Raw genomic sequence first — 24,586 nt, forward strand, 5'->3', positions numbered from 1 at the left:
CGCAGGAAGGCCCGCCCGCCGACCCGGAAGGCCCGGCGGAGGCGGCCGGCCGAGGGCCCGTGTGAGCGCGGGGGCCGCTGGCTCCCTCGCCGCCGCCGCCGCCGCCATGGGGAAGTCGTTCGCCAACTTCATGTGCAAGAAGGATTTTCACCCCGCCTCCAAGTCCAACATCAAAAAGGTGAGGGGGGCCGGGCCGGCGGCGGGAGTCGTTGTGGCCCCTGCCGGGCGGCTGGTCTGAGGTGAGGCGCCGCGGCCCCTCAGCCGGCCGGCCGGCCGCGTCCGCTGCGCACCGGGGGAGGCCGGGAGGCTGGGACGGGGCCGGGCGGCCTCCCGGGGAGTGGGAGGTGGGGATGACGGGGTCCCGGCACCGCAACGGCACGGGTGGGGCATGTCGGCCTTCCTGTGGTGGGACCGGGTTGGGGGAGGGAAGAGGCAGGGAAAAAAGTTGGGAAATACTTGAAGCTTCGGGTTTACTGGCTCACAGGTGCGTATAACTATCGCCTTTTCCTGGCTCCAGCTTTTCAACACCTGGTTCTCTGGATAAATAGGCACCGTACACCGTCCAAGAAAACTCCCACCTGTCACGATGTGCTCGTGCTTTCCCAGTATTTCACACCTGCCTTGACCTGGTTCCAGGTCTCTTCCCCAGAACTGTACCGTTCCAGGAGCTCCCAAGAGAACCTGGGGTTTGGGGTCTGGTGAGACTTAGGTGAGGAGGCGTCACTATGGGGAAGGCAGTGGGACACCCAGGGTGTTTTCTGAGCCTACTTTTCCCTTTGAATTACTAAACTTTCTCATATCTCTTCAGTTCTTAAATGCTGTTGGAGTTGTAGCTTATCAAAGTTACTGCTTGTGTGAGGTTCGTTTGTTGAAATGCTGGATGAAAATAATATATTTTATGTGATTGGGATGGGAATTTTCTCCTGTTAAGTATTTTCATTAGAGTAAGCCAGTTAAGTATTGATACATGAATACGTTTTGCAGTAGTTTTTGTACTTGTTTAAAGCAGAAACTTACTTGTTTTAACTAGGTATGGATGGCAGAACAGAAAATATCATATGATAAGAAGAAACAAGAAGAATTAATGCAACAGTATCTGAAAGAACAGGAATCCTATGATAATAGGTGAGAACTGGCATAAAATCACACACTTCTTCCTACTGTCTCTTGTTTTCACGGCAGTGAATGACATATCATTGTGAATTATTTGAAATGCTGTCTCCCACTGGCCATAGTAGTAGGAGAGGATGTCGACTCATAAATTAGTGTTTGATTAAGCAGAGGTCACAAGAACTTCTTTAAAAGTGGCTTGTGTGTGTCTTCTAATTAATTTCAAAATACGTTGCATTGCACAGAACAGCAGGTAACCTTGTATAACGATACATTTGGGTCACACAGAAATCTGGCTTTAATAATTCTGTAGACACAGAGTTACATTTCAGTTGTGATTGAAATGTGTGATTTTTGGTACACAACAGAGCATGCAAAAGTATTGACTACTCTCTCTGGTTTTTTGATGTTCAGCTTTTGTTACTCAAATTAACAAATGAAAAATTGCCAGTTGTTATAACAATTTCCTGCCGCACATTTCTTTTTTAGTATCATTATTAAGTAATACCAATGTGGTTGTTTTGTCACCCCAAACTCTGTCCTTTTTATTTAGATTGCTTATGGGTGATGAGCGTGTGAAGAATGGTCTTAATTTCATGTATGAGGCCCCACCTGGAGCAAAGAAAGGTACTGCGGTTTCCTGATCGTGAGCAGACAGTACTGCAATGCTAAAAACCTTCTGAAGAAAAAAGCACAATGTCTTTTATTTTAAAATATTGTGCTTATAGTGAGGTAATGCTAGAAGGTATGATTTTTAGTTCTTCCTGTAGCAATATGCAGGCATACATAGTATGTAATAATTTTGATCTCACAATACTTTAATTTCTTTCAGACTGAGAATGGTTGGGGGTTTTTTTAAGCAACAGTTCAACATGAAGGGTTAAAAACAGGTATAATATCTTTCCTGGCAACAGCAGAAATTCTGTCCTTGACCAGAGGTGTTTCTTTAGCCAATTATAAAGCCATTGGATGGGGGGGACTAGACCTTACCAAGGCAATGACTCAGACAACACAAACCTGTATTTTGGCCTACTCTCCTTTTTAGAAATAGCAGGGTCACCTTTGCTTAAAAGTTCTGCCCATAATTCAGCTTGATGCACATCAAACGTAGGAGATACCAAAGCAAGAAGTTAATTAGTGGAAGTTAAATAAATAACAAATACTGAGATTCTGTGGTCAAAACTGCTGGCTGACCTGACTCTGGTGGGTCTGACTGTGACTGTATTTAGTAGATTCATAAACAGAAGTTACTAAGTACCTGGTGGATACTCATATCAGTCACTTAATTTTAGCAAAATCTGAATATAAGTGCAGAACTAAGAAAATGTATTCCCTTTAAAAGAAAACACATTCCCCTTCAAATGCATCTTTCCCATTTGCATGAAAACCCTTGGAAATGCTTGGGTGGGCTCATTCTTGTAGAGCAAATTTTGCAGTTATTTACCTTTAAAAGCTCTTAAAGTAATCCCTTAATAGAGGAAATGCAATTTTAAAGTAGTGATTTTTTGCTTAAAAATCCTTTTTTTGAAGATTTTAAAATTAAGTATTGTTGCTACTTTTGCGAGAAGAGTTTAAAGTTTTTTGTACTTGTATAACAAATCAATATAGTTTTAAAAGATGATTCTGGTTTTACAGGGTTTGTAACCATATAGTAGAGGCCAATTATTTATAAGTGCACTCTATTTAATTAAAGTTACTTTTTGAGTATTTGCAGTATTGTATTAGTATAAACCATAAAATGTTTTGTCTCCAGCTTAAACACTAGCTGCATTTTACATGCGTAATTAATGTATCGTGTCTTTTCTTTCCATGATTTCTGAAAATTCAAAGAGGAAGCTAAAGAGGTATTTCATTGCATTATTTCTTTATGTTTTCTTCCTATTTACTTAAAATGTATTAAAAAAAATTTTCAAACTTACCATGTTTTCTGTTTTATAGCAAGAAGGAGAGACTGAATACAAATTCGAATGGCAAAAAGTTGCCCCTCGAGAAAAGTAAGATGTCTGTGTTCTATCTGAATAAAAACTTTTTTTCTTTTTATTTACCTTTTATACCATTCGTATCTTTTTTTTTTTTTTTTTATACTCTTATATTTGAGCAGGTCACTTGTGTAATCCTGTCATGTCCTGGCAGTTAATTAGTAGAACCTGTAAACCTGGAACTATTTTCCTTGATCAACTTAGTTTTTGTTTGAATTTTACATCCATATTTGAAAATATGTTAAAACTAACATTTACCAGAAGTATATCTCTGAAACGGATGTGCACTTAACAATAAAAGGTAGTTTTATATGTGATGGCTTTAAAAAAATAGTGAATTGAGTATTTGCTTTCTTTTGTGTTTGTGTAACAGGTATGCTAAGGATGATATGAATATCAGAGATCAGCCATTTGGTATCCAGGCAAGTTACATAAATTTCACTCTGTGGATGTCTTGGGTATATTTCAAATACTATATAACTGCAGAACATTCACATGGACTCTCTTAATTTTATCATCTGTTTCTCAGTGAGTTTAAAAGCTTCTCTTACGCCTAGTAACATAGATATTTCTGTAAATGTTAAGCTGTATTGTTAACTAAATTACGTCTTTTTTTTTTTTTTTCCCTTTTAGGTGCGGAATGTGAGATGTATTAAATGCCACAAGTGGGGTCATGTAAACACTGATCGAGAATGTCCCTTATTTGGCCTTTCTGGAATTAACGCGAGTTCAGTCTCCAGTGATGGTTCAGGTAGGCAGTGAATGTCTTTTAAAGGTGCTGGTTAGAAATTTTGGGGGAACTCATCATGTTAACTTTAGAAGGTTTAAGTTTATCATATTTCAAAGAGTTGATGAAATGGGGAAAATGCTTCTTTATTCCTGTCGTGGTTTAACCCCAGCCAGCAACTAAGCACCACACAGCCACTCGCTCACTCCCCTCACAGTGGGATGGGGGAGAGAATCAGAAGAGTAAAAGTGAGAAAAATCGTGGGTTGAGGTAAAGACAGTTTAACAGGCAAAGCAAAAGCTGTGCATGCAAGCAAAGCAAAGCAAGGAATTCATTAACGACTTCCCATCGGCAGGCAGGTGTTCAGCCATCTCCAGGAAAGCAGGGCTCCATCATGTCTAACAGTTACTTGGGAAGACAAACACCATAACTCCAAATGCCCACCCTCACCCCACCCCTTCTTCTTTCCCCAGCTTTCTATGCTGAGCATGATGTCATATGGTCTGGCATATCCCTTCGGTCAGCTGGGGTCAGCTGTCCTGGCTGCGTACCCTCCCAACTTCTTGTGCCCCCCCAGCCTCCTCGCTGGTGGGGTGGGGTGAGAAGCAGAAAAGGCCTTGACTCTGTGTAAATGCTGCTTAGCAGTAACAAAAACATCCCTGTGTTATCAACACTGTTTCCAGCACAAATCCAAAACATAGCCCCATACTAGCTTCTATGAAGAAAATTAACTCTACCCCAGCCAAAACCAACACAATTCCAAATGTAGGATCCGCAACTTCAAGTTAATTGTTTCAAGTGACAGGGACCTAATTTTCTAATTAGTAACACATTTTAAAAAGATTACTCAATGACTGTTGCTTTGATTCTATCTGTGGCAAAAATTGCGAAGCTGCAATGAGGTTGTTTACATCAGAATGACATTTGTGTCACCAAAAAAAAAATTAACGTAATGGATTGTCAAAGACTGTCCCAGTTCAGATTCAGGCAAACTGCTTGGAAAAGCTGGAATATATCAGTATATCTTTGTTAATCATTTGGAAAAAAGGAGAGGTTTGGGGTTTTTTTATATACATAATTGTGCTTCTGTAAGTGGACAAGTAATTGAAACCTAGATTTCCAAATGCCTGGTTTCCTTTCAGCTGGCTTCTTGTTGTTTTCTGAACTACAATTGTTTTTTCCCTCTATTAGCTTTCCTGTTACTTGAAGTCAGCATTTGGTGTTAGATGAGGTTTAAAGAAGTGGATACAAATATTCAAATTGAATAATTTTTTTGCCTACATTACTTTGTAAGTTGACCCAAGTTTGTAACACTTCTAAGATTCTTAAAATTGTGGCACGTTAAAGAAACACCTGGTAACATGGGTGAGTCTTTAGCCTTGCTGTACTGCGCTTTAAGATCATGTGCCGTGTTGTGTATTCAGTTTTGCAGGGATACCATTACAATTGCACACTTGATAACATCTGGTTTTCTTCTGTCTTTCCTAAGGTTATCTATTTTACGTAGCAGCTCTTAGTTTTATTACATATTTAGCCTACCAACAATCTTACTTTTCAGAATTAGATCACCTAGATATGTCATTTCTTTGAGATGAGGCTTGGAAGCCTTAAGTTAAAGGAAATAGTGCCTCTTACACTCCTCTGCTTTTAGGCACTGTCTGGTGATTATACCATTGTATTAGCCATCCTGTAGTTGACATTCTCAGCCTTTCTATTTGGTAGGTTATAACATTAAATTATTTTCTTCCCTCATTCTTACCTTAGAAGAAACTGTGCTTGGAGGATTTGGTGGGTAATAGAATTATGCTGAGCAGCTCTTGCATGTCAGATATGCTTTTGTGCTGCAGAAATTACTTCCCCCTCACTGCCCAGTTCAAATGATGTGGTAAACTTTAGGAGTGTTTGGCTGGGAAAGTGGAAAATAGTTGTACGTGCTTGCACAAACTTGAAAATGGACTCATTATTCATAACAGTGTAATACAGACACTTTGCAGTGTCAATATAAAACTAACTGCTTGCTTCAAACCTAACTGAACTATCTAGGTATAGGCAACATTTGACTGCTGTGGATGTTTCCAAACTGTCTTTCTAAGCCTAAAGAGTGGAATTTAGCACATATGATGAATTTTGCATGAAGGAAAGTGCTGTAAAACTACTTGGATATTCTCAGACTCCACCAATGCCCTCTCATTTTCGACTCTGGAACTTGGAAGACAGTGCGCTATGCTGAGCATAGACTTTTTAATAGGCTGAGGAAGGATTTCAGGGAGTAGGGGTGGGCGACAGATCAGGGTTTGTATATATAATTTGTAAGACACTGTTCTTGGATTTGAATAGTCAGCTGTAATGGTACTGCTACTTTCTCTTTCTTTCAGGGAAACTGTGTAAAAACACTGTAGGTAAAGTTTAAAACAATTTTAAGTTCTTGATTTAATAGCAGATACAAGGCTTATAGGAAGTGTTAATACAATTAATCAGATCATCAGATAAAAGGTTGTCTGCTTTTTCTAACCTCAGGAATACAATCTTTTAATCAACTTTTCTAAAACTTTACCTGATCTAATAACAAGCTAAATTACGCTCCTTTGACTTCTGGAAATTCCACATATGTAAATGAAGCACTACAGTTAAGTGGGAACACAAGTTATTGAATTCACTAATTCTCTTAAGACTCATAATTCATCCATGTCATGTGTTAAACCTTATGTCACACATTAAAAAAAATTTTTTTTTTTCTTTTAATAAACCCTGACACCAGTCCTGTGTTGTCTGGGCTGGGAGTAAGTCATTATCTTTGCATTGCTGAGAGTTCTACCCAGTTGTTAACAGTGCTGTAGATCTGCAGTTAGCGCTGTAAAATTAACCTACACTGAGGGTAAACCAGTGTTTTTACATTTCCTGAGAAGACACTGCCACATTAAAAAGACAAATTCTATCATGTTCTGATCAACACCCCCCAAGAATATAATCTTGTCTTGACCATTTCTATTTTTTGCTGTTTGTTTCCTATCATTACTTCTACTTAATGGATTGTTCCTAGCCCTAGTGCTGAATCGGTATCCACCTCTAAGAACCTTCTTCTGTTCCTCTGTACAACAAATCTCCTCAGTTGCTGCTTCTTCCGGCTTCTCTTTATCAGTAATTGCATGCACTCCTAAGCTGGTTTTATGTCTCTAGACTAAATTCCTAATTATTTTCTGATTATTTTATGGTACTGCAAAAATGTCTGTTGCCAGACTGTTCTTATTTAGATTGCGTAGAACTGCAGAAAATACTTCTTTGTAAGGGACAGAGACTTTTTATGATACCATCTTTTTATGAAACCTTTCTGTGTTTCATGAACTGATGATTAGGTTTAAAAAAAAAAAACAAACAAAAAACCAAAACAAACAAAAGCACTTGAATTGCTTTTCACCCACCCTTACACCCCCCTGGCATGTGTCACAAATAAGTGTCTCCTCATGCTTAGAAAACTAGTAAAAAAACATGTAAATAGTCCAGAGTTTTAATTTATTGTGATTGTCAGTGGCAAAGAAAAAAAAAAAAGTACAAAACCACTTGGCTTCTAAGGTCTGAACTCCAAAGAACAATTTTCAGAAGCTGTCTGTTTGTTTCTAGAATGTAGAAGAAAACATGCACCTCTGAAGCGAACAATAAATAGGGATTTCAAGGATAGGGAGTGATTGCTTATAGTACACAGCAAGTCTGGAATGTGTATTTGATTTATTTGACTGGGCTTTTTAATAGCTAAATGTGTAAAAAATGTTTGCAACCAGCTCTCAAGAAAGAGTTGAAAAATGTTGAGCTAAATTATTAGAGCAAATAATACTTTTAAAGGTCAAGAGGTAATTCCATATGTAGAAAGTCAGCTTTTGAAAGCTTATTCCTAGTTTGCGTGTCAGGAAATTGAAGTATAAAAATTGTCTCATAAATGAAAGGGTACATCTGGGAAATACAGATATAATAAATAAAGGTGAAACCAGAATAAAATTTTAGTACAGTAGTCAATATAGCAGGACTCCAATTAGTTTATGAAATTAATTGCATTAGAAGGACCAAATTTAGGCTATAAGTCATTGAAACTTTTTTTTTAAAGAGCAAATCTTTGGAGTTTTTTTGTAAAGTCTTTGAAAAGAGGTCTATTACTTTGAAGTGATTTACTTGATAGCACTTTATTTCCTCTGATTTATAGTCTTTTCATCCTAATAAAAGATGATCTCACATCCTTTTCTTGCAAACTGAACTCAATCTTTTTTTTTTTTTTTTTCTAGGCAGTGCATGGTAGTTACACTACCTAAATTTAGTTAGGATCCTTCAAACTTTGAAAATACTCTCCCTTGTTAGAGCATACCATGCATCGGCACAGCATTGGAAGATGCTAATCCATATACTGCAAAGTGTCCTGGCTGGTAATGAATCTCTAAGCAATCGGTGCTTGGGAACCCTTGGCCTCATGGTTCTGAATCTGATATTCTAAGGACATTGGCATTACTAATTTCTGCAGAAGGAGCTTTTAAGAAATGCTCTGGGTTCCCTGTAGGAGACTTTTAACAGGCCTTGTTCTTATGAACGTTGTTGTTCTTTTGCTTTAGAGAAGCACACTTAACACACAGGAAAATAGGTGACTTTTTGTTCACTGCTGTCTTCATGCATTTACCCAAACGTGTTTCTAACCAGAGAACAATAATGGGAGAAACTTCAGATGCTCTGTTGTAAAGAAGGACTGAAACATCTCATACATACAAGTTCAGGAACCACAGAAGTTTATTACATACTAATTAGACTCATGACTGAATTCCATCATGTAATAACTTTGAAGTCTTTAGAAATATCTAGTGTGGAAGGGTAGCTGCTCTCAGGAACGCTACTGAACAGGGTTAATTAACCTGGAAAGGAGACAGGGTGGTTTAGTCCAGGTAGGCAGCTCAGCCCCACACAGTGCTCGCTCACTCCACCCTGGTGGGATGGGGGAGAGAATTGGAAGGGTAAAGGTGAGAAAACTCATAGGTTGAGATAAAGATAGTTTAGTAGGTAAAGCAAAAGCTCCATGCACAAGCAAAGCAAAATCAGGAATTCATTAACGACTTCCCAGCAGCAGGCAGGTGTTCAGCCATCTCCAGGAAAGCAGGGCTCCATCATGTCTAACAGTTACTTGGGAAGACAAACACCATAACTCTGGACATCCCCGCTTCCTCCTTCTTCCCCTGGCTTTTATTGGTGAGCATGATGTCATGTGGTCTGGCATATCCCTTCGGTCAGCTGGGGTCAGCTGTCCCATCTGGGTCCCCTCCCAACTTCTTGTGCACCCCCAGCCTCCTTGCTGGTGTGGTGGGGTGAGAAGCAGAAAAGGCCTTGGGTCTGTGTAAGCACTGCTCAGCAGTAACAAAAACTTTCCAGCATTATCAACACTGTTTTGGTCACAAACCCAAAACATAGCTCCATAGCAGCTACTATGAAGAAAATTAACTCTATCCCAGCCAAAACCAGTACAAACAGTGATAACCACAGTATTGCTAACAAATCTTTATGCACGTATAAAGGATTGGCACTTACCTAATTGGAGGGACATTTTCATCTTTCTCCTTGGTCAAAAGCAAAACCTTTTGACAGAAAATGCGGGTAAAAAAATTGATTTATTAGCATAACCAAGTTATTGAGTTAAAACCAGCAAAAGCAGCCTTTCCCCATCCTTCCCTTTCTTCCTCCAAAAAAATGGGCCTTCAAAGGTCTTAGCTGAATGGTGACTTCAATTTAATAAAAGCCCAAGGGGTAATGTTTTGTGGTGTTTTGTTTTTTTTTTTTAATGCCCAAACTGATAAGTTTCAGTAGAATGTAGACTCCTTATTTGAATGAAAAAAAATTTAAGTAATGCAGGAACCGAATTCAAGAGCACTTGATACAAGTTCAGTGTGTGTTTTGTTCTGATTTCTTCCTGCTTCAGAGAGGGAGTAAAACAAAATGTCTTATTTGGACTCAGACTATTTTTTCAGCCTCAGAAGAAATGTTTGAGTTCAAATGAATGAAAATGAAACTCCTTTGTCTGATAGTTGCATTATCTAAAGTTCCTGCTCTGTTTCTCTGTGAGGAAAAAGAAGAGTTATTGATCACCTATGTACATTTTCTTTCACATCATAAAATAACCACCAATATAGGCTTTTTCTTTCCCATAAAAACTATAAACTGTGATTCTCTTATTTCAGCAGAAGGACGCTTGTCTTTGAATCTTACGTGAAGACTGCATTGTAATCTTCCTCTTTGCACATAAACTGATTGGGAATTGCTGTTTTGGATTCAGTGTTGAATATCTTGTATGCAAAGACCAGTCATGGACTTCAGTTTACTCTAGTGGAACTGCTGCAGGGCGAAAGCATGTTTGTGGCACAGACCTGAAAGACTGCTGTCTTTCAAGATGTGACATACACTACAGCGCTCCAGCAAACAAAAATAATTACAATTGGTACCTTAATTTAGGCATGGTGGCTTAGTTATTTTGCTTCTGGGACCATTTTACTAATCTAGCTGGTAATTCATACAAAAAAAAAAAATAATCTTACCATTAAAAAAGCGCCTATTGAATAATATCTCACCAGTGAATAGAGATTATTTTTGCAATAAGGCAATTTCAGTGGATGTGGTTATCATGGGATAATCACACCCCTGGGGTACAGCCTTGTCTGTAATCTCCCAGGAGTGTAATTATTTCATGATAACTGCACCCCCTGGTGTTGCATTATTTCCATTATGAAATTCTTAGTTTTAGATATAGAGTAACTTACTTTGATCACTGGAAACTGCAAAGTAGTGTTAGAATGTTCCAGCTGTGAGGCTTACAGAGACCAACTTATAAGATTTACTTCTTTACAAAGCTAAATTAGGCAATCAAAATGCTTCTTTGGGCTAAACTGATTTACAGGGGTTTTTACTGATAAAATCCTAACTTCCAAAGTTCAGACAAGATGAAAACATCAGTTGTGGTTCTGACTTTGTGTGTCACTGTGTATATATGCATGTATAAAATATGTAATATATACCAGTAAAAAAAACCCAGGTCACTAGTGTCTAAAAGTTTGCCTGTTTTTACAATCCTTTTTTATCATTAACCACTAGCATCTGTTGATTTTTGTGCTTTTCAGTGCTTTATTGCTGAAGCCTGAAAAGCCTTTGACTTTACTAGCAGCAACTGGTAGGTTTTCTGTGCAAAATATTTTGAAGTAATACTGTTATTCCACTTCAAAATTGCCTGCAGCTTTCTTGGTCAGGTAAAGTTAGGACAAACTAAATACCTCCCACCCCCCACCCCCCCACTTCTGCCAAGCAACCTGTCTTATTCAGTGAGGGAGGGGATTGCTAAAAAACTAGGAAACCTTAAATGCTTACAACTTTTATCGTATGTTTTTAGAACAAATAACCTACTAGGAATCTATTACTATCTTGTGAAGAAAGGTATTGCTACCTTAAGAAATAAGGCTAGTGCCTCAAATGGGGAGGTAATTTTATGAATGGAGTACTTAGAAGAAGTTGGATGCTAAGACTAAAAATGGTTCTTATGCTCTTGGCCTATGAAACCGAAGCCTGGAGAGCGCTGGGCATCCTTCTCTGCTATGGACTACTTTGAATGTTTTACAGCTGACTGGCTCCATATGTGATCCATCCAGTGAAATTACTGAGAAGAAAGAGTACTGTAAAGTGATTAGCATGTTGTGGAAAATTCAGGCAAATAATGGTAAAAATGTAATGGAGCAACATGTGTATGTATCTAGTGTCTTATCGTCTACAAAGATAAAGAAACTTAAGGTATGTCTATGCAAATGCAGCCTTCTAAAGACTCATTATCAACTCCTAGAGTTTGTGCCCTCTCTTTTCATTGCCTGGGTGCCGTAAAACTACTTGTGGTTGTGGTTTCCATCAGGCTATCACTTAGTGTGTTCAACTGATCTGTAGCTTTTGGGTGAAATTCCTTTCCACAGTAATTGTTGAAATTATCAGTCACATGGAGACAGGAAGAAAGGAAATCTATGTCTGTGTTATGTCAGTATCTCACTGCATTTTTTTCAGTGACAAATATGGTACTTTTTTGTTTCCCAACAGATAAAAATCTGCATTGTATCAGGAATGCAGGAATTGATTTAAGTGTTCTCTTGAATCTATAATAACAAAGAAAAAGTATTTGAATATGTTAACTGTGAATATTTGTATGAATGGTCACCTGTAGAAACATACAGTGTATGAAACCTTCCTTTATGATCTGCAGCTGAGGCCTTTGATTGTGAACAGTAGGAACCTTAACTAAATCTTCACATAGTTTAAGAACTGTCACATTTTAGAATAATCCTCCATTTATGTTTCAGAAGCCTCTGTATTTGGTGTGAATGCATAAAATACAGATTTCTATTAAAAGTCTTGTGCTTGGCATTTAGGCAATAAATACGGATTCCTATAGCAGTCTGATAATGTTAAATGGTTTCTACTACTCAAAAAAAAGTAAAAAGAAAACTCAGGATTCTCTGAAGTACCCTATGACAAAAGCACAGCAAATTATACTGAAATTCTGTGCTGAATTGTTAAATTCAGTTAACTGCAGACCCTCTGAAGAAGAGCTAATTAAAAGCCAGTTATTTTATTCATTGATTTCTCTCAATGCCAACAGCAGCAGTTGCTTTGAAGTGTAGATATGGTCTGAATGCAGTCATCTCTGAAATAAATGAAAAAATTATTAGTAAAAAATAATCAATTCTGAATTATTAGAGGCAGCATAAATTTGCTACGTTCTTCATGACCAGGATCATGATCACATAATTTTGATAATAACTTTTTGTCCATTAGATAAATAAGTGACTGCTCTTACTTGTGTCACAACCACAATAAAAGTTCACGGACGATACAGTGTGGTTAGGCTCAGTCTGTAATTTTTTTCTATTTTTGTTCAATTTCCTTTTAAGCCATTAAAAAAACCAACTACATATGAAACTTTGTGGACAGCACAAAAAAAGTATATGGATGTATTGACAAAACTGTCTATGCTAATTTTATAGTTAGTTCCTCTTATAAAGTAAAACCTAAAAAGCCTTGTATCATATGTTATGCCTTTGCTGCCACCCAGAGAAGGCAGCATTCTGAATTCAGAGTATATTCATTCTTCATGTGATTGTGTGCTAAACTAAAACCCACAAGCAGAGTGGTTTCCTAAAACCTAGTTAATGAGAAAGAGCTGTTTGCATGCTCCTTGGAGTATTTACTTATTTATTTTTCAACAGCAGAGCGTGGCTTCAGTATCACTGTTACATAGAAAATCAAATATCAATTTGGAAGAGTTATGGCCTCATGTTGTCCAAGATGCATGTAAGAAGGAATGAAGGCAACATGCTTTAGGCCTACTTTGTTAACAAAAATTAGGTAGAAATAAAGGCTAAGCCTTGAAAGTATCTTGTCCTTGATTCATAAATTAATTTTTAAATGTGGTAGAGTGGAGTATACTGAGTGTGACGTATACTGACAAATTGATAGCAGATATGCCAGTGTGCTTTGTTTACATTTATGTTCATGTAAATTATCTCTCTATTACCAAGTCAGAAGTCTGATAGTATAATGATGGTGATATTTTTAGATTAAAATGATCACATCTGTAAACTAAAAGATGTCCCACACCAGAACACATTCTCAGGAAGGGGAAGCTCTCAAAAAGCCCTATTCTAAATATTCTGTTTTGATGGTACACAAAATAAGCATGAGTTAAAATAAAGGTAAAAAAGTTGTAATTAAAATGACACCATGAAGAATCTACTGCCTTTTTCAGTAACTTTTACACTGAGTAGTCCATTTCATAGCAATACATAACTGCACCCACTACCTAAGTACAACTGGTTACTGTAATTTGCCCAGCCACAGGCGGGAATAGTGGTTACACTATTACTGCTTCTTATCTCTTTGCTTTCCACGTGTATTCCACAATAAAAATCCATTTAAAACTTAATTGATTGCAAAAGAATAATTCAGTTTGCTCATCTGCACTGGTGACAGCAGTGAAAGCTTTTATCAATAAATTGAGCAGATACTGTCAAGCCTATGCATCATGAGTAGATAGAAGTAAAACTGCTATTTTTGGTGAGGCTGGCAATCATAACATTACGGTCTGTCCTTACTGCCACTGAAACTGTTGCAGAAAAAGTGGTATTTAATCACAGTCGTTATGAAAAGAGGTTTTAGCATACTGTTCTCTAATATTGGATAATTTGAAAAATGTGCTTTAGACATTTTAATGGAGGCCTGCTAGATGGTGTGTTACGGTGAGCATTGTTCTCCTAAGAGTCCTGGGCCCATGCCCCTTGGAGGAAACATTCTGGCAACAACAGAGTGTTATAATACACTCTGCATTTGTAGCTTCAAGAGAAGTACAGACAGAATTGAAAATTAATTGCAGCTATAGGTTTCTCTTGTTTCTGGGATGGGAGTGGGGGTAGTAATGCGGGGTGGGAGAGCTTGCTGTAAGCTAGGCATTTAAGTAACTGAAATCCAGAATTATATTTCCTTCCCTGGTTGTTTAATAGAAGCAAAACTGATTCTGTAAAATTTATCTCAGTTAAGCGTGATAAGAAATTGGAGTGCTCTTTGTTACAAAAAAGCAAATTTACAATATGTTGTAGAAATCCTAGTGTGATATCCTTTTGCAATCCAGTATAATTGATGCTCATATAGGCTTCAGAAAAATTCTGTTTACAGCTCTTCTGTTTATTTAATTATACAAATATTATAAAGATGCACCAACAGCTGTCAAGCTAAGGTTGCACTCAGGTTGTACTTTGTGAAAAGTAAAATCTTTCCCTTCATGCTTCATTGAATGGTTTGAGTTTCCAGATTTTGTGTCACAACTCTGAGTCAACTGAGCTATCTGGATTTTTTCCTTAAATAGTATCTTAAACAGAAGATAACAGAGAATGAACACAGCAAGAACTTCTATGGGAAGTAAGAAGCAGGAAGAAACTGTAGCCTATTTGCCTGACAACACTATTTCTTGAGAATTATAAAGGCCATGAAAAAATATTTTAAAAACCCTTTGGTGGGTCCTTAACTATGGAGCCTCTTTTGTGCAAGCTCTTAATATAATTTTAAGTAGCTGTAGAAAACTTACCAAGTTGTCAGTTGTCTTAATGCATAAAAATAAGTATGATATCAGCATGCAATTAGTTTCACTATATGGTAAAAAGCTTTTCTGAGACTCTGAATTAATTTTAAAGCAGCTAAATGTTTTAGTTTTAAACAAGTGTCATCTGGAAAAGTTTTAAAGGTTTTTTTTCTTTTCTTTTTTTCCCTATCAAAATGTAAATTCCAGAAAATAAGCTTGACAATCATATTCAAAAATAGCAAGGTACTGTATTTGACTTGTTTCAGAAAGAATAAGAAACAGATGATGAAACATTGTAACTTTGAACTTATTTTTAGTTTGTTGATGGAAGAATGTTGAGAGACTAGTCAGAAATTGTAGCAATCAGCTATTTTTACAGGATTCTTGTATCTAACATTCTCTCAACTCATGGCGTAAGTGTCATCTCTAGGTGTTTTCACCTGCATGAGTTCAGACAGGTAGCTTCTTCACAGACTGTCTCACAAGTCCATCAGGAATGCATATATGAGGACATCATAGTACACAAAGTATTTTTCTATGCCTGATGTAGGAGTGATTTTTTTGCAAGTTGATGGGTGCTGTTCAAGAATACTTAGCTAACATCAGTTCCCAAGATTTTAGCCAACTGAGAGCCTCTCAGCTCAATCTTACAATCTGTTTTACAGTTTATGACTTAATTGGAACTTAACCAGATGAAGTTATATGGCTATCAAGTATATTAGTACTGTTTTGTCTGAAGATCTTGGAGGGTGATGACATAAATGTAGTCATAAGCCAAAGACAGGGTGAAAAGATTTACCTCTTTGGCTTACCAGGCAAACCAAGTTTGATCACCCTGGGCAGAGTTGTGTCTCCACCAAGCAGGACTCCACAATCAATTCATAACAAACAAAGGAAGAGGTGCTCTACCAGCCAGTATACTGGTGGCTCCAAAATTTAAGCTTTAGCTCCTAAATAAGGAAGCCAAAGACACTTCTGAGAAGTTGAGTTTTTCAAATCTCTGTTAAGTGAGGTTCAGTGTTTGGGATTTCTTTTAGAGTTTTTGTCTCACTCATTTGTATTAGCCAGGAGAAATCCCCTACTTAATTTTATAGTGTGGAAATGGGAATGTGATTTTTTGCTCACACATTTAGGCACCTACATCTTTTAAGACTCTGTGAAGAAGCAGCCCAAAAAGAAGTGTGTTACAACCGTCAATGCTGTCACATAAAATAACTGTGCCCAGGAATCCTGGGAAACCTCAACCTGTCACTGATATTTCAAAGAAAATCAGATCTGCTTATCAAAGTCATTAAAGCATAAATCAAAAGCAGTCTGTTGAGGCATGGATGGGAAAAGAAAGTCACCAAGCACTTGATTCCTTTGATTCCAAGTAAAGGAGTTTAATTAGGAGAATAAAAATTTTTCTTGATTCTCATTGTTGTGTTGCAGAAAGTAGATAGTAATAGAGGTTTGCTATTAAGTTGTGTGGCCATTGTCAAATATAATGTCTTAATTGAACTTCTTAGCCTGAGCTTGTAACCAGATAAAAACCAGTCTCTTTAGACTTCCCAGATCAGATATTTCTTTTTCCCTACTGTGGTCTAGCATTGCTACCTGAACAAAGGTAGTGATGTGGTCTTGCTGTTGTTGGGCAGCAGAACTTCTGAGAAGTTCAGTGGCATCAGCTGTTCAGAAAAAAAGTGTGAGGAGGTTCACCTGTGTCGTTCCCTCAAAAATGTTAATGTCTTTTAAACTGCGAAGATCACATGGTGCAAGAGAGTCCTCTGTAATCAACCATAGTGGACAGCGTGCTTATGTCGTACCTGGCTGGGGTCTGCACACAGAAGGGTTGTGAAATAGGGCTGTGTTTTGACTCTACTTCCATTTATGGCGTTGGTTTATTTTCTGAATCTCATTTCCTAGTGTTTTCTAAAACCTTTAGTTGCGGTAAAAATAATGTATGTAATAAAGCTTCATGGAGGTTCTTGCATCTCCTCACAAGCTAGGCTGAGCCTAAATTACTGTTTCCCTCACAATTAAAGGGAGACCAAAACATGAATCATTTATTTCATAAACCATTTTAGTCTCAAGGTTCTGTAGGTGCATTTGATGTAGCTTGTATACATCCACAAAACAGAAATAACAGTGATTTGTTAACTGTCCTTGTCATGGTAATACCGTGTTGCGACTAAAATGTTGTAGATGGAGCTATGAATGTCTCTTTGATGTCATGAATAAACAAGGAAACAGAAGTCTCCTAAATTTATTTTTAGCCTGGCTTGCTTTCCTTCTAAGCATACCTGTGTTTTTGTTTTTTAAACCTAGTGCTGATTTAATCTCTAAAAAGCACGTGGAAGCTAACTCCAAAGTTTGCATGTGGTTGTGTGTTGGATCCCAGCTTGAGCAGCCACTCTGACAGGTCTCTTGTTCACTCGTGTGGATCTCTGTGTTAGAGCACAACTGACATCCATTGGGCACAAATGCACAAAAATCAATCGTACTGTGCGTTCATTATAAGCTTTTTATGTAAAAGAGGAAATTATTTTGCTTTCCTCTTTCCAGTGTTATGTACAAAGAATGCCTAAAAGATTTGTTTCTAGAAAATACTTCTGAACTGTGCTTTTGAAGGCCAATATGCCTTCATACCTTTCTGGTCGATTCTGCCCATAGTCCTCCTGTGGAACGACAAAGTTAGGGCTTCTGTCTTAGTTCTTTTGCAGATCTCCTGTATAGATTTGGACAAGTTATACTCCTCTATTTGTCTAATCATGCTAATGAGAATAATTAGGTATCCAGTACACACCAAAATGTGTACAATGCTGTGACACTGAAGGGGGAACACCTGGTAAGTTAGTTAGGTTACTTTGTTAGGCAGCGACTCTTACTGCCTTTGAATAACAGGGGTATTCCAGGCTTCAGTCTGGTCAAATGTTTTGGTTTCTTTGGCATGGTGAAATCTTCTTTCATGACTCTACACTTTGTCTCCATTCAGCTTCCTCATACAGGGTATTTGGCTGAACTGCATGGCTGGTTTATGTGGCCTTTTCAGATCAAGACATCAACTGGTACCAAATTCTGTTGTTAGGTTTCTGTCTAATGTCAGTTTCTGTTCCAGCCAGAGTACATTTCAGCAAGCAAAGCAAGGTTTTAAATTTGAAATAAGCAAAAATGTAGACACTGGAGCCCGTATACATTCATTAACTATCAGTGACCTTACAATTACACCATAACACGTAAAAAGAAAAAGCACTTTTGGTAAAATACATGGGAGGGGCAGGGGATAACCCCCTGCTTAATAAAAATGTAAACTTCAGGAAAGAATAAAAGGTATCTCATTAGAAAATCCTTTTGACTGGCAAAATAAGGAACTTGTGAAAAGAAATTCAGTAATGCAAGGGCTCCTTAAACCATTTTCAAAGTTTTATCTTCTTCCTTCCTGCTTTACATATAGGCCTGTTTGTTTCTGTAAGCAGTGTATTATCCAGATATCCATTATATCTGTATAAGAAGTAGTTGATAGTTTTTTGAGAAAGTGCTATTTTACTTTCCATATATTTTCCATAGTAAAAATCTCCCTTTACTTTCCATATTTTTCTGTTAAAAATCTCTGAGTTTTGTCCATCTCCACAACTAGGAAACTCTTAAAACCACAAAGGAGGATCAGTATGTTTCACAAGACTAGTAATCTTACCATTTACAGTTAGTTTACTGAAGTAATAGTAATCATGTGCTCCATGCTCTTGTTTTACCTTCCTTATAATTTAGATTTACCTTACACAGTGGTAATTCATGGACAGTAAGGTTAGTGAATGAACTGGTAAGGAAATTTACTGAAAATGACCTAACAAAAGACTGTATGTTTAGGGTGAAGAAAAAGTACCTAATCAGACAAGTATGTGAGGTTCTGATGATCACAGGTATTCAATTAAAGCAAAAGAGTGAGTTACAGGGTTTATAAATTATGCAGTCAACTCTGAATGATTCAAAATACATTCCGTATTTTGTTCCTTGTTAGATGTTTGCGAAGAAAGATAACATATACCTAGCCCCAAACACCTACCCTAATGCAATATGTAGTGTATTTTTTAAGCTGATAAAACAGAAATCTCTGAGGAGGTAACAGCCTAGAGACCCGGCATATTTGGGGGGTGCCTGGAATAAGTAAGGACATAGATAATTTTTTCATGTATTTATTTATTTTCCATATGTATACTGAGTTTCTAATAATGGTTACTTTCTACGTTTAAGTTGAAAAATTTGTGTCATTATGAAAAATGCCTTATTAGTGACATATTAGAAGTGCGTTTTCCCATTGTTTTGGGGGAGCAGAGGCACCTAAAAGTCTTATTTAATGTGCTTTCTTTAGGTTTCCCATGCTTTTTTACTATAACAAAAATATATTACTAGACTTACCTAAATATATTGTTTTCAACATGACAAAGTTACATAAGAGAATCCCCTTGTACTTAAAGAAAAATGCAATTATTTTCTATTCTGAATCTCCAGACTGCTGTTTTAGAAAATCATATCTGATTATTTGCTCAGCAGAAGATTATTGAGTTGATTTAGCTGTGATTTTACTTAACAAAGCTTCAGCTGAATTCCTACTGTGGAGTCCAAAAAAGGTAGAGAGATATAAATGATACATTCAAACTGTGATTTTTGTGAACAGGGCCATCAATGCACCCCTCGGAGCTAATAGCGGAGATGAGAAACAGTGGGTTTGCACTGAAACAAAATGTACTGGGGAGAAACTTGACCGCAAATGATCCATCACAGGTAATGATCTTTTTACCAGTAAGCTGAAAATGTCTATAAATCTAAATGTGATTGCTTGTGAATTGCTACTTAATGTTTTCAAATATGCATATCCATAGGAAAGCTGAATAGCTATACCAGTAGAAAAATGTCCAAAACTTACTGTTTTCCAGCTTTGTTTTAGTCAGAATGGTGAATCATAAATTCCTTATTTTAAAACCACATATAATAAATTAAATCTCTCCTCTGCATGACTAGAAATTGGATTTTTCATAAAGGGGATGGTTAGGGGTTTTGCCACTTACTTCTGATGTAATGCTAGCCTTTGGATGAAGTTTGAGGAAGTATGCACAAATAATTACTGCCAGGAATGCTGTATCTGAAGTTTTTTTTACTTGATTGACCATTGTTACGTTTATTATTTCTGGGAGTGAATATGTTTAATTGTCTTTACATAGACTGCACAGGCTATATTTCTAATTGAGGTGCTTTAATAAAAATGTAAAGTGAAAAATTCATATACGCTCTTTGGGCACCATGAAATAACCTTTGTTCATATGGCAGGATAGTCGAACCACTAGTAGAGAGGGGACAACAGCCCTCAGCTGTTGAAATCTTGAGAAAATCAACAATTCATTCTGTCTCCACAGATGAATATACCTTTCCATTGAAAAAAGCTATGTACCCCAGAAAAATGTAGCGTACGGGCACTGTCAAATGTATCACAGTGATATCAGTATGTTTGGTTTATGTTAGGTGTGGTGGGGTTTTTTTGGAAGAGCTTTTTAATCTTTATTTCCTCTTTCCCCTCCTGAGTGTGGCTAAAATTAAAAACATCACAGTGGAGAATTGTAGTGTACCAGATGCACATAATTTGAAGAATTCAGGGTCTTCAAAGTAGCTATGCTTTGCTGATTGCGTTACTGTATGTAGATTATATGATTACAGTATTTTGCATTGCTAGAACATTTTATGAACATTTAAAGACTAATAACACAACAGTGAGGTAGACGTGTTAATACCCGTTTTCCTAATGACTAAACCGAGACAGAAAAGTAATTTGCTTAAATTACTCTGGGTTTGAGCAGGACTAGCATCTTACCTATTCATCCAAGCATGATAACAATGGAGTGACTTATCCTGGGGAATCATGTGGGCTCCAAAATTGGCTCATTTTTATTAACTATTTCAGAAATGTTTCTTTCCCTAGCAGTGATTTTTTCATATGTTACTAATAACTCCTGTTGTATAACCCCCACATTATAACACCTACTCAGCTTTGAGACAGAAGCGGCAAGGGAGTTCACTTAGTAGCGAGGTTGCTGCTCTTTCCAAAGAGTCTTAAGCTGACTTAGTAATACAAATATATTTGTACCTGTGCAAAAATAAGGTACATAGAGGCGTCACTTTTAATACAGAAGTCTGAATAAAGAGATTGTTTTTATATATAAAAACTTAATGTCTTATCACATTTTCCTAGGAATTTGTTGCAAGTGAAGGAGATGATGATCCAGAAGTTGAATTTTTAAAATCACTGTCAACCAAACAAAAACAGAAACTTCTAAGGTAAGTGTGGTACCTAGTGGAGGGGATCTGTATCACCAATAGTTTGGACTCCATGATTGTCCCTGTAACTCTTCTATGCCATTGCAGAATTTAGTACCATCAGTACAGAAGAAAATCAGCTTAGTTTAACATACGCTTGACCACAAATGGCATTATGCAGCATGGTTTTTTTAATCCGGTTGTTTTGTTTTAATCTGGCTGTTCTAATCTAGCTGCCATGCATTTGCACTGTGGCTCATTACCAATTTAACTGGGATACGGAAATAATAATGATTGGCTCACTGAAGATGCTGTCAGTTGCTATTTTAAAATATTATTTTGCACTCCATTGTTTACAGTATGTTCTTCCCGGATTAAAAATTCTGTGTTCTTGTTTACTGGTTTACAATTTGGCAAAGTTTGTTACCTTCTCCTGTGAGGCTAAACTGACATTGCACCCCAGGGCCAAGGTTAGCCTAGCTCCACGCTGCACTCGGATCAGGGTTTACAGTTTGCTGCTCCAGCAGTGGGAGCTCCCCGTGGTTTTGTAGTTCCAATAGAAAGTTAATGAGGTTTTGGTTCTTTGCTTCTATCCTACTGATTGCACGTGTCAGATGACTTACATTTTTTGTCTCTGTTAATTTGCAACGTTATCTTGAAATAACCTGAAAATGCTTAAAGTGAAAAATACTAACTACTGCCTGGTAGGTCCCATACGGCCTAAATGGCCCATACAGTTAAAACGGCCTTTTTGGTTAAAGGATGTTCTGTATATGGGGAGTGGGAGGAGGGGAGAAAGGTGAATGGCTAAGCAGGCACATGAGTAGGTAGGTACATGTGGTATTCGCATATATAATAAATAATTCTCTGAAAATAGGTGGCATATTTTATGTTCCTTTTAAGTAAGGAATGTGTATGTAGTTTGAGTAATTTAAAATGGTATTTTGCTTGAACTTCAGCTGGCCCAACACAATGAAATTTCAATACTTTATATTTTGAAAGTTGAAGTTCAGTAAATATTTGGGTAATTTAGATTTTACTAGTCTGAAGGCATTTTTTTTTAATACACTGAAAGTAGTTTCACTATTCAGTCACCGATTTTTTGAGAAGAATAAATACAGAAAGCAAATAAAAACTAGGTGAAAGCAGTCAAATAGCAGTGAATGCATGTGCATGATGGAATATTGTACTTAACAGCTAGAAAATGTAAATTTCTAGTTGTGACAGAAGAGGTTATTGAAAATATCCATATTATTTGCCTGGAGAACTCAGAGATGTAGGCTTTAGAGTCTCAGTTTCCATCATTAATAGAAAGTGAATGCTAATTGCGTTTTTTTCATTTTCAAAATCTCTTATAAAAATGCACAAACAAAAGCAGCAATGATTTTGCAAAGTCTCCAGAGCAGGCTGACAAGGAAAAAAAAGCACTGCTGAATGTATTTATTCCTAATTACAAGGCCAAAATTGACATATCTTACTTTTTAAAATTTAAGCGTTTTTTAAAATTAAAGAATTAAAAATCATATTCCTCCTGTTTTGAGGGAGCAGCTGTGGATTACATGAGGATTCTTACTATGGTTAACGTCAGGTTAGAAGTTTAAAAATAATACTTTGCTGAAAGAGGAGAGGAATTCAGCATGTTTTTATGGAAAATAGTGTTATTTACTGTGTAGGTCATCACAAGTAATGAACTTTAAAAGACGATGACTTTGTAGTTTAGAATATCTTAACACAGCTGATTGCGCTACTCTTCTATTTTGAAAATAAAAGGAAGTTGGATCGTCTGGAGAAGAAAAAGAAAAAGAAAGACAGAAAGAAGAAAAAGCAGCAAAAGAAGAAAAGCAAAAGTAAACACAAGAAACATAAGATGAGATCCTCTTCCTCATCCTCCAGTGAGACTTCAGTAAGCAGCAGTGATAGCGAGACTGACAGCAGAGATAAAGCAGCACAAAAGAAGATGTATTCTAAGAAAAGAAAAAAAGACAAGTTTTCAGAGGCTAGCAGCAGCAGCGATTCAGAAGGAAAGGCAAAGACTAGGAAGGAAAAACTTTATGAAGATCTCTCCAGTAGTCACGGTAACAAGGACAAAGATAGGGAGAAGTACAGACTTTTAAAGCGAGATAGTTCTACGGAGAACAACAAATGGAGCTCCTGTGAGGGGGAAAGAAAGTCCAAAAGCAGATACCATACCACCAACAAGAGAGAGACTGAAAGAAAGGACAGGGATAGTAGAAGCCAAAGCATGGATGAGGGGAGCAGGAGAAGCCCTTGCACAAGTCACAGCAGTTCCAGGCAAAGGCAAGTAAGAAAAAGTCCAAGTCAAAGCCCTGGTGAAGAGCGGCACAGGAAAAATGAAACCAGAAGCCCCGGCACGGATGTGCACAGAGAGAAGAAAAAATGCAGAGGGAGCTATGGGGACAAGTGCCGTAAAGTGGAACACAGAGAAAGGAGCAGACGCAGTAGGAGCAGAAGCAGAGAGAAGAAAAAACCCAGATAGTATAGGGGACAGGTGCAAACAAGAATGTCTCTGGGTTTTGATGAATACCTTTAACAAGGGCTCAATTATGTATTGCTGTTCATTTTCCAACCTCTGTAACTAGCATTTCTTACATAAAGCCAACAGCGTCATTTCTATAATGTTGGAATATTTGTAAATTAGGTATAAATGTTATGGTATTTTTCTTACTGTATAAATATACTTGTTGGCAAATACCTCTTGTAGACATGCAGTAATTCATAGACCTGATTTTAGGGTTTTAAAATACTTCAGAGCAGCGTGTAATATTCTTGGTTTTGTCAATGATCATTTCTGTTTAGATGCAACTGTGAGGGGAAACAGAGTAATTTGGGAAGAGTCCTGGGATATGCTAAATGCTAACAAACGTTTGAGATAGTTCTGGATAAAATCACAGCTTCAGATATCAAAACATTGTATTGTAGAGGGGTTTTTTTTCATACTGAAGCATTTTTCCTAAAGTTCCCTGTAAGAGATCAATTTTATGAGTTAAAACAACAGAGAGACATAGTTCACTTAAGTGTCTAGCCAACATTTTTTGACCTCCTGCAGTGTACAGCTTGGTCAGGGCTATCTAAACATCTTGAACCCCTGTTGGTATGTGTCAGTACAATGTCAAGTTATTGTTCAATAATCTCTCAAGACATGAAAAGAATATTTACTGCCTCAACTGTTTCAGGTATTTCATTGTTTGTGGTATAAAGTTAGTGTAAATAGTCATCCTTTTGTTTTCATGAAACAAACATTTTGGTTTTTTAATGATTGTCAGTCATTTTCTGCACACATTGTTATGAAGATGAACTTCCATAATAAAATATCTTATTCTTTAAAAACAGTCAGAATTGCCTTCT

General features: G+C 37.2%; 1 protein-coding gene across 2 annotated transcripts; it reads left to right on the forward strand.

Moving 5' to 3' along the window:
• The first annotated feature begins 17 nt into the window (after positions 1 to 17).
• On the forward strand, positions 18 to 24,570 carry CIRSR (corepressor of RBPJ and splicing regulator). Of its 2 annotated transcripts, XM_075028422.1 has the most exons (11): positions 44 to 178; positions 518 to 709; positions 1,031 to 1,125; positions 1,664 to 1,737; positions 2,941 to 2,954; positions 3,049 to 3,104; positions 3,463 to 3,511; positions 3,723 to 3,840; positions 19,590 to 19,696; positions 21,156 to 21,241; positions 22,991 to 24,570. In XM_075028422.1, exons 3-11 carry the CDS (start codon positions 1,037 to 1,039, stop codon positions 23,715 to 23,717), a joined length of 1,320 nt encoding a protein of 439 aa, XP_074884523.1. In that variant the 5' UTR covers positions 44 to 178; positions 518 to 709; positions 1,031 to 1,036; the 3' UTR covers positions 23,718 to 24,570. The 2 variants fall into 2 exon arrangements, with proteins under 2 accessions (XP_074884522.1, XP_074884523.1); XM_075028421.1 differs by lacking the exon at positions 518 to 709 and having other exon boundaries at positions 18 to 178.
• The last annotated feature ends 16 nt before the right edge of the window (positions 24,571 to 24,586 follow it).

The sequence above is a fragment of the Buteo buteo genome, chromosome 5, assembly GCF_964188355.1.
Source record: "Buteo buteo chromosome 5, bButBut1.hap1.1, whole genome shotgun sequence".
Classification (NCBI taxonomy): domain Eukaryota; kingdom Metazoa; phylum Chordata; class Aves; order Accipitriformes; family Accipitridae; genus Buteo; species Buteo buteo.

Bases quoted from the DNA above. Each gene is read 5' to 3' on its own strand.
- CIRSR (XM_075028421.1), top strand. From the start codon at position 107: ATGGGGAAGTCGTTCGCCAACTTCATGTGCAAGAAGGATTTTCACCCC. The intron at 3,512-3,722 runs GCAAGTTACATA...TTTCCCTTTTAG, and splicing joins ATCAGCCATTTGGTATCCAG to GTGCGGAATGTGAGATGTAT. The intron at 19,697-21,155 runs GTAATGATCTTT...ACATTTTCCTAG, and splicing joins CCGCAAATGATCCATCACAG to GAATTTGTTGCAAGTGAAGG.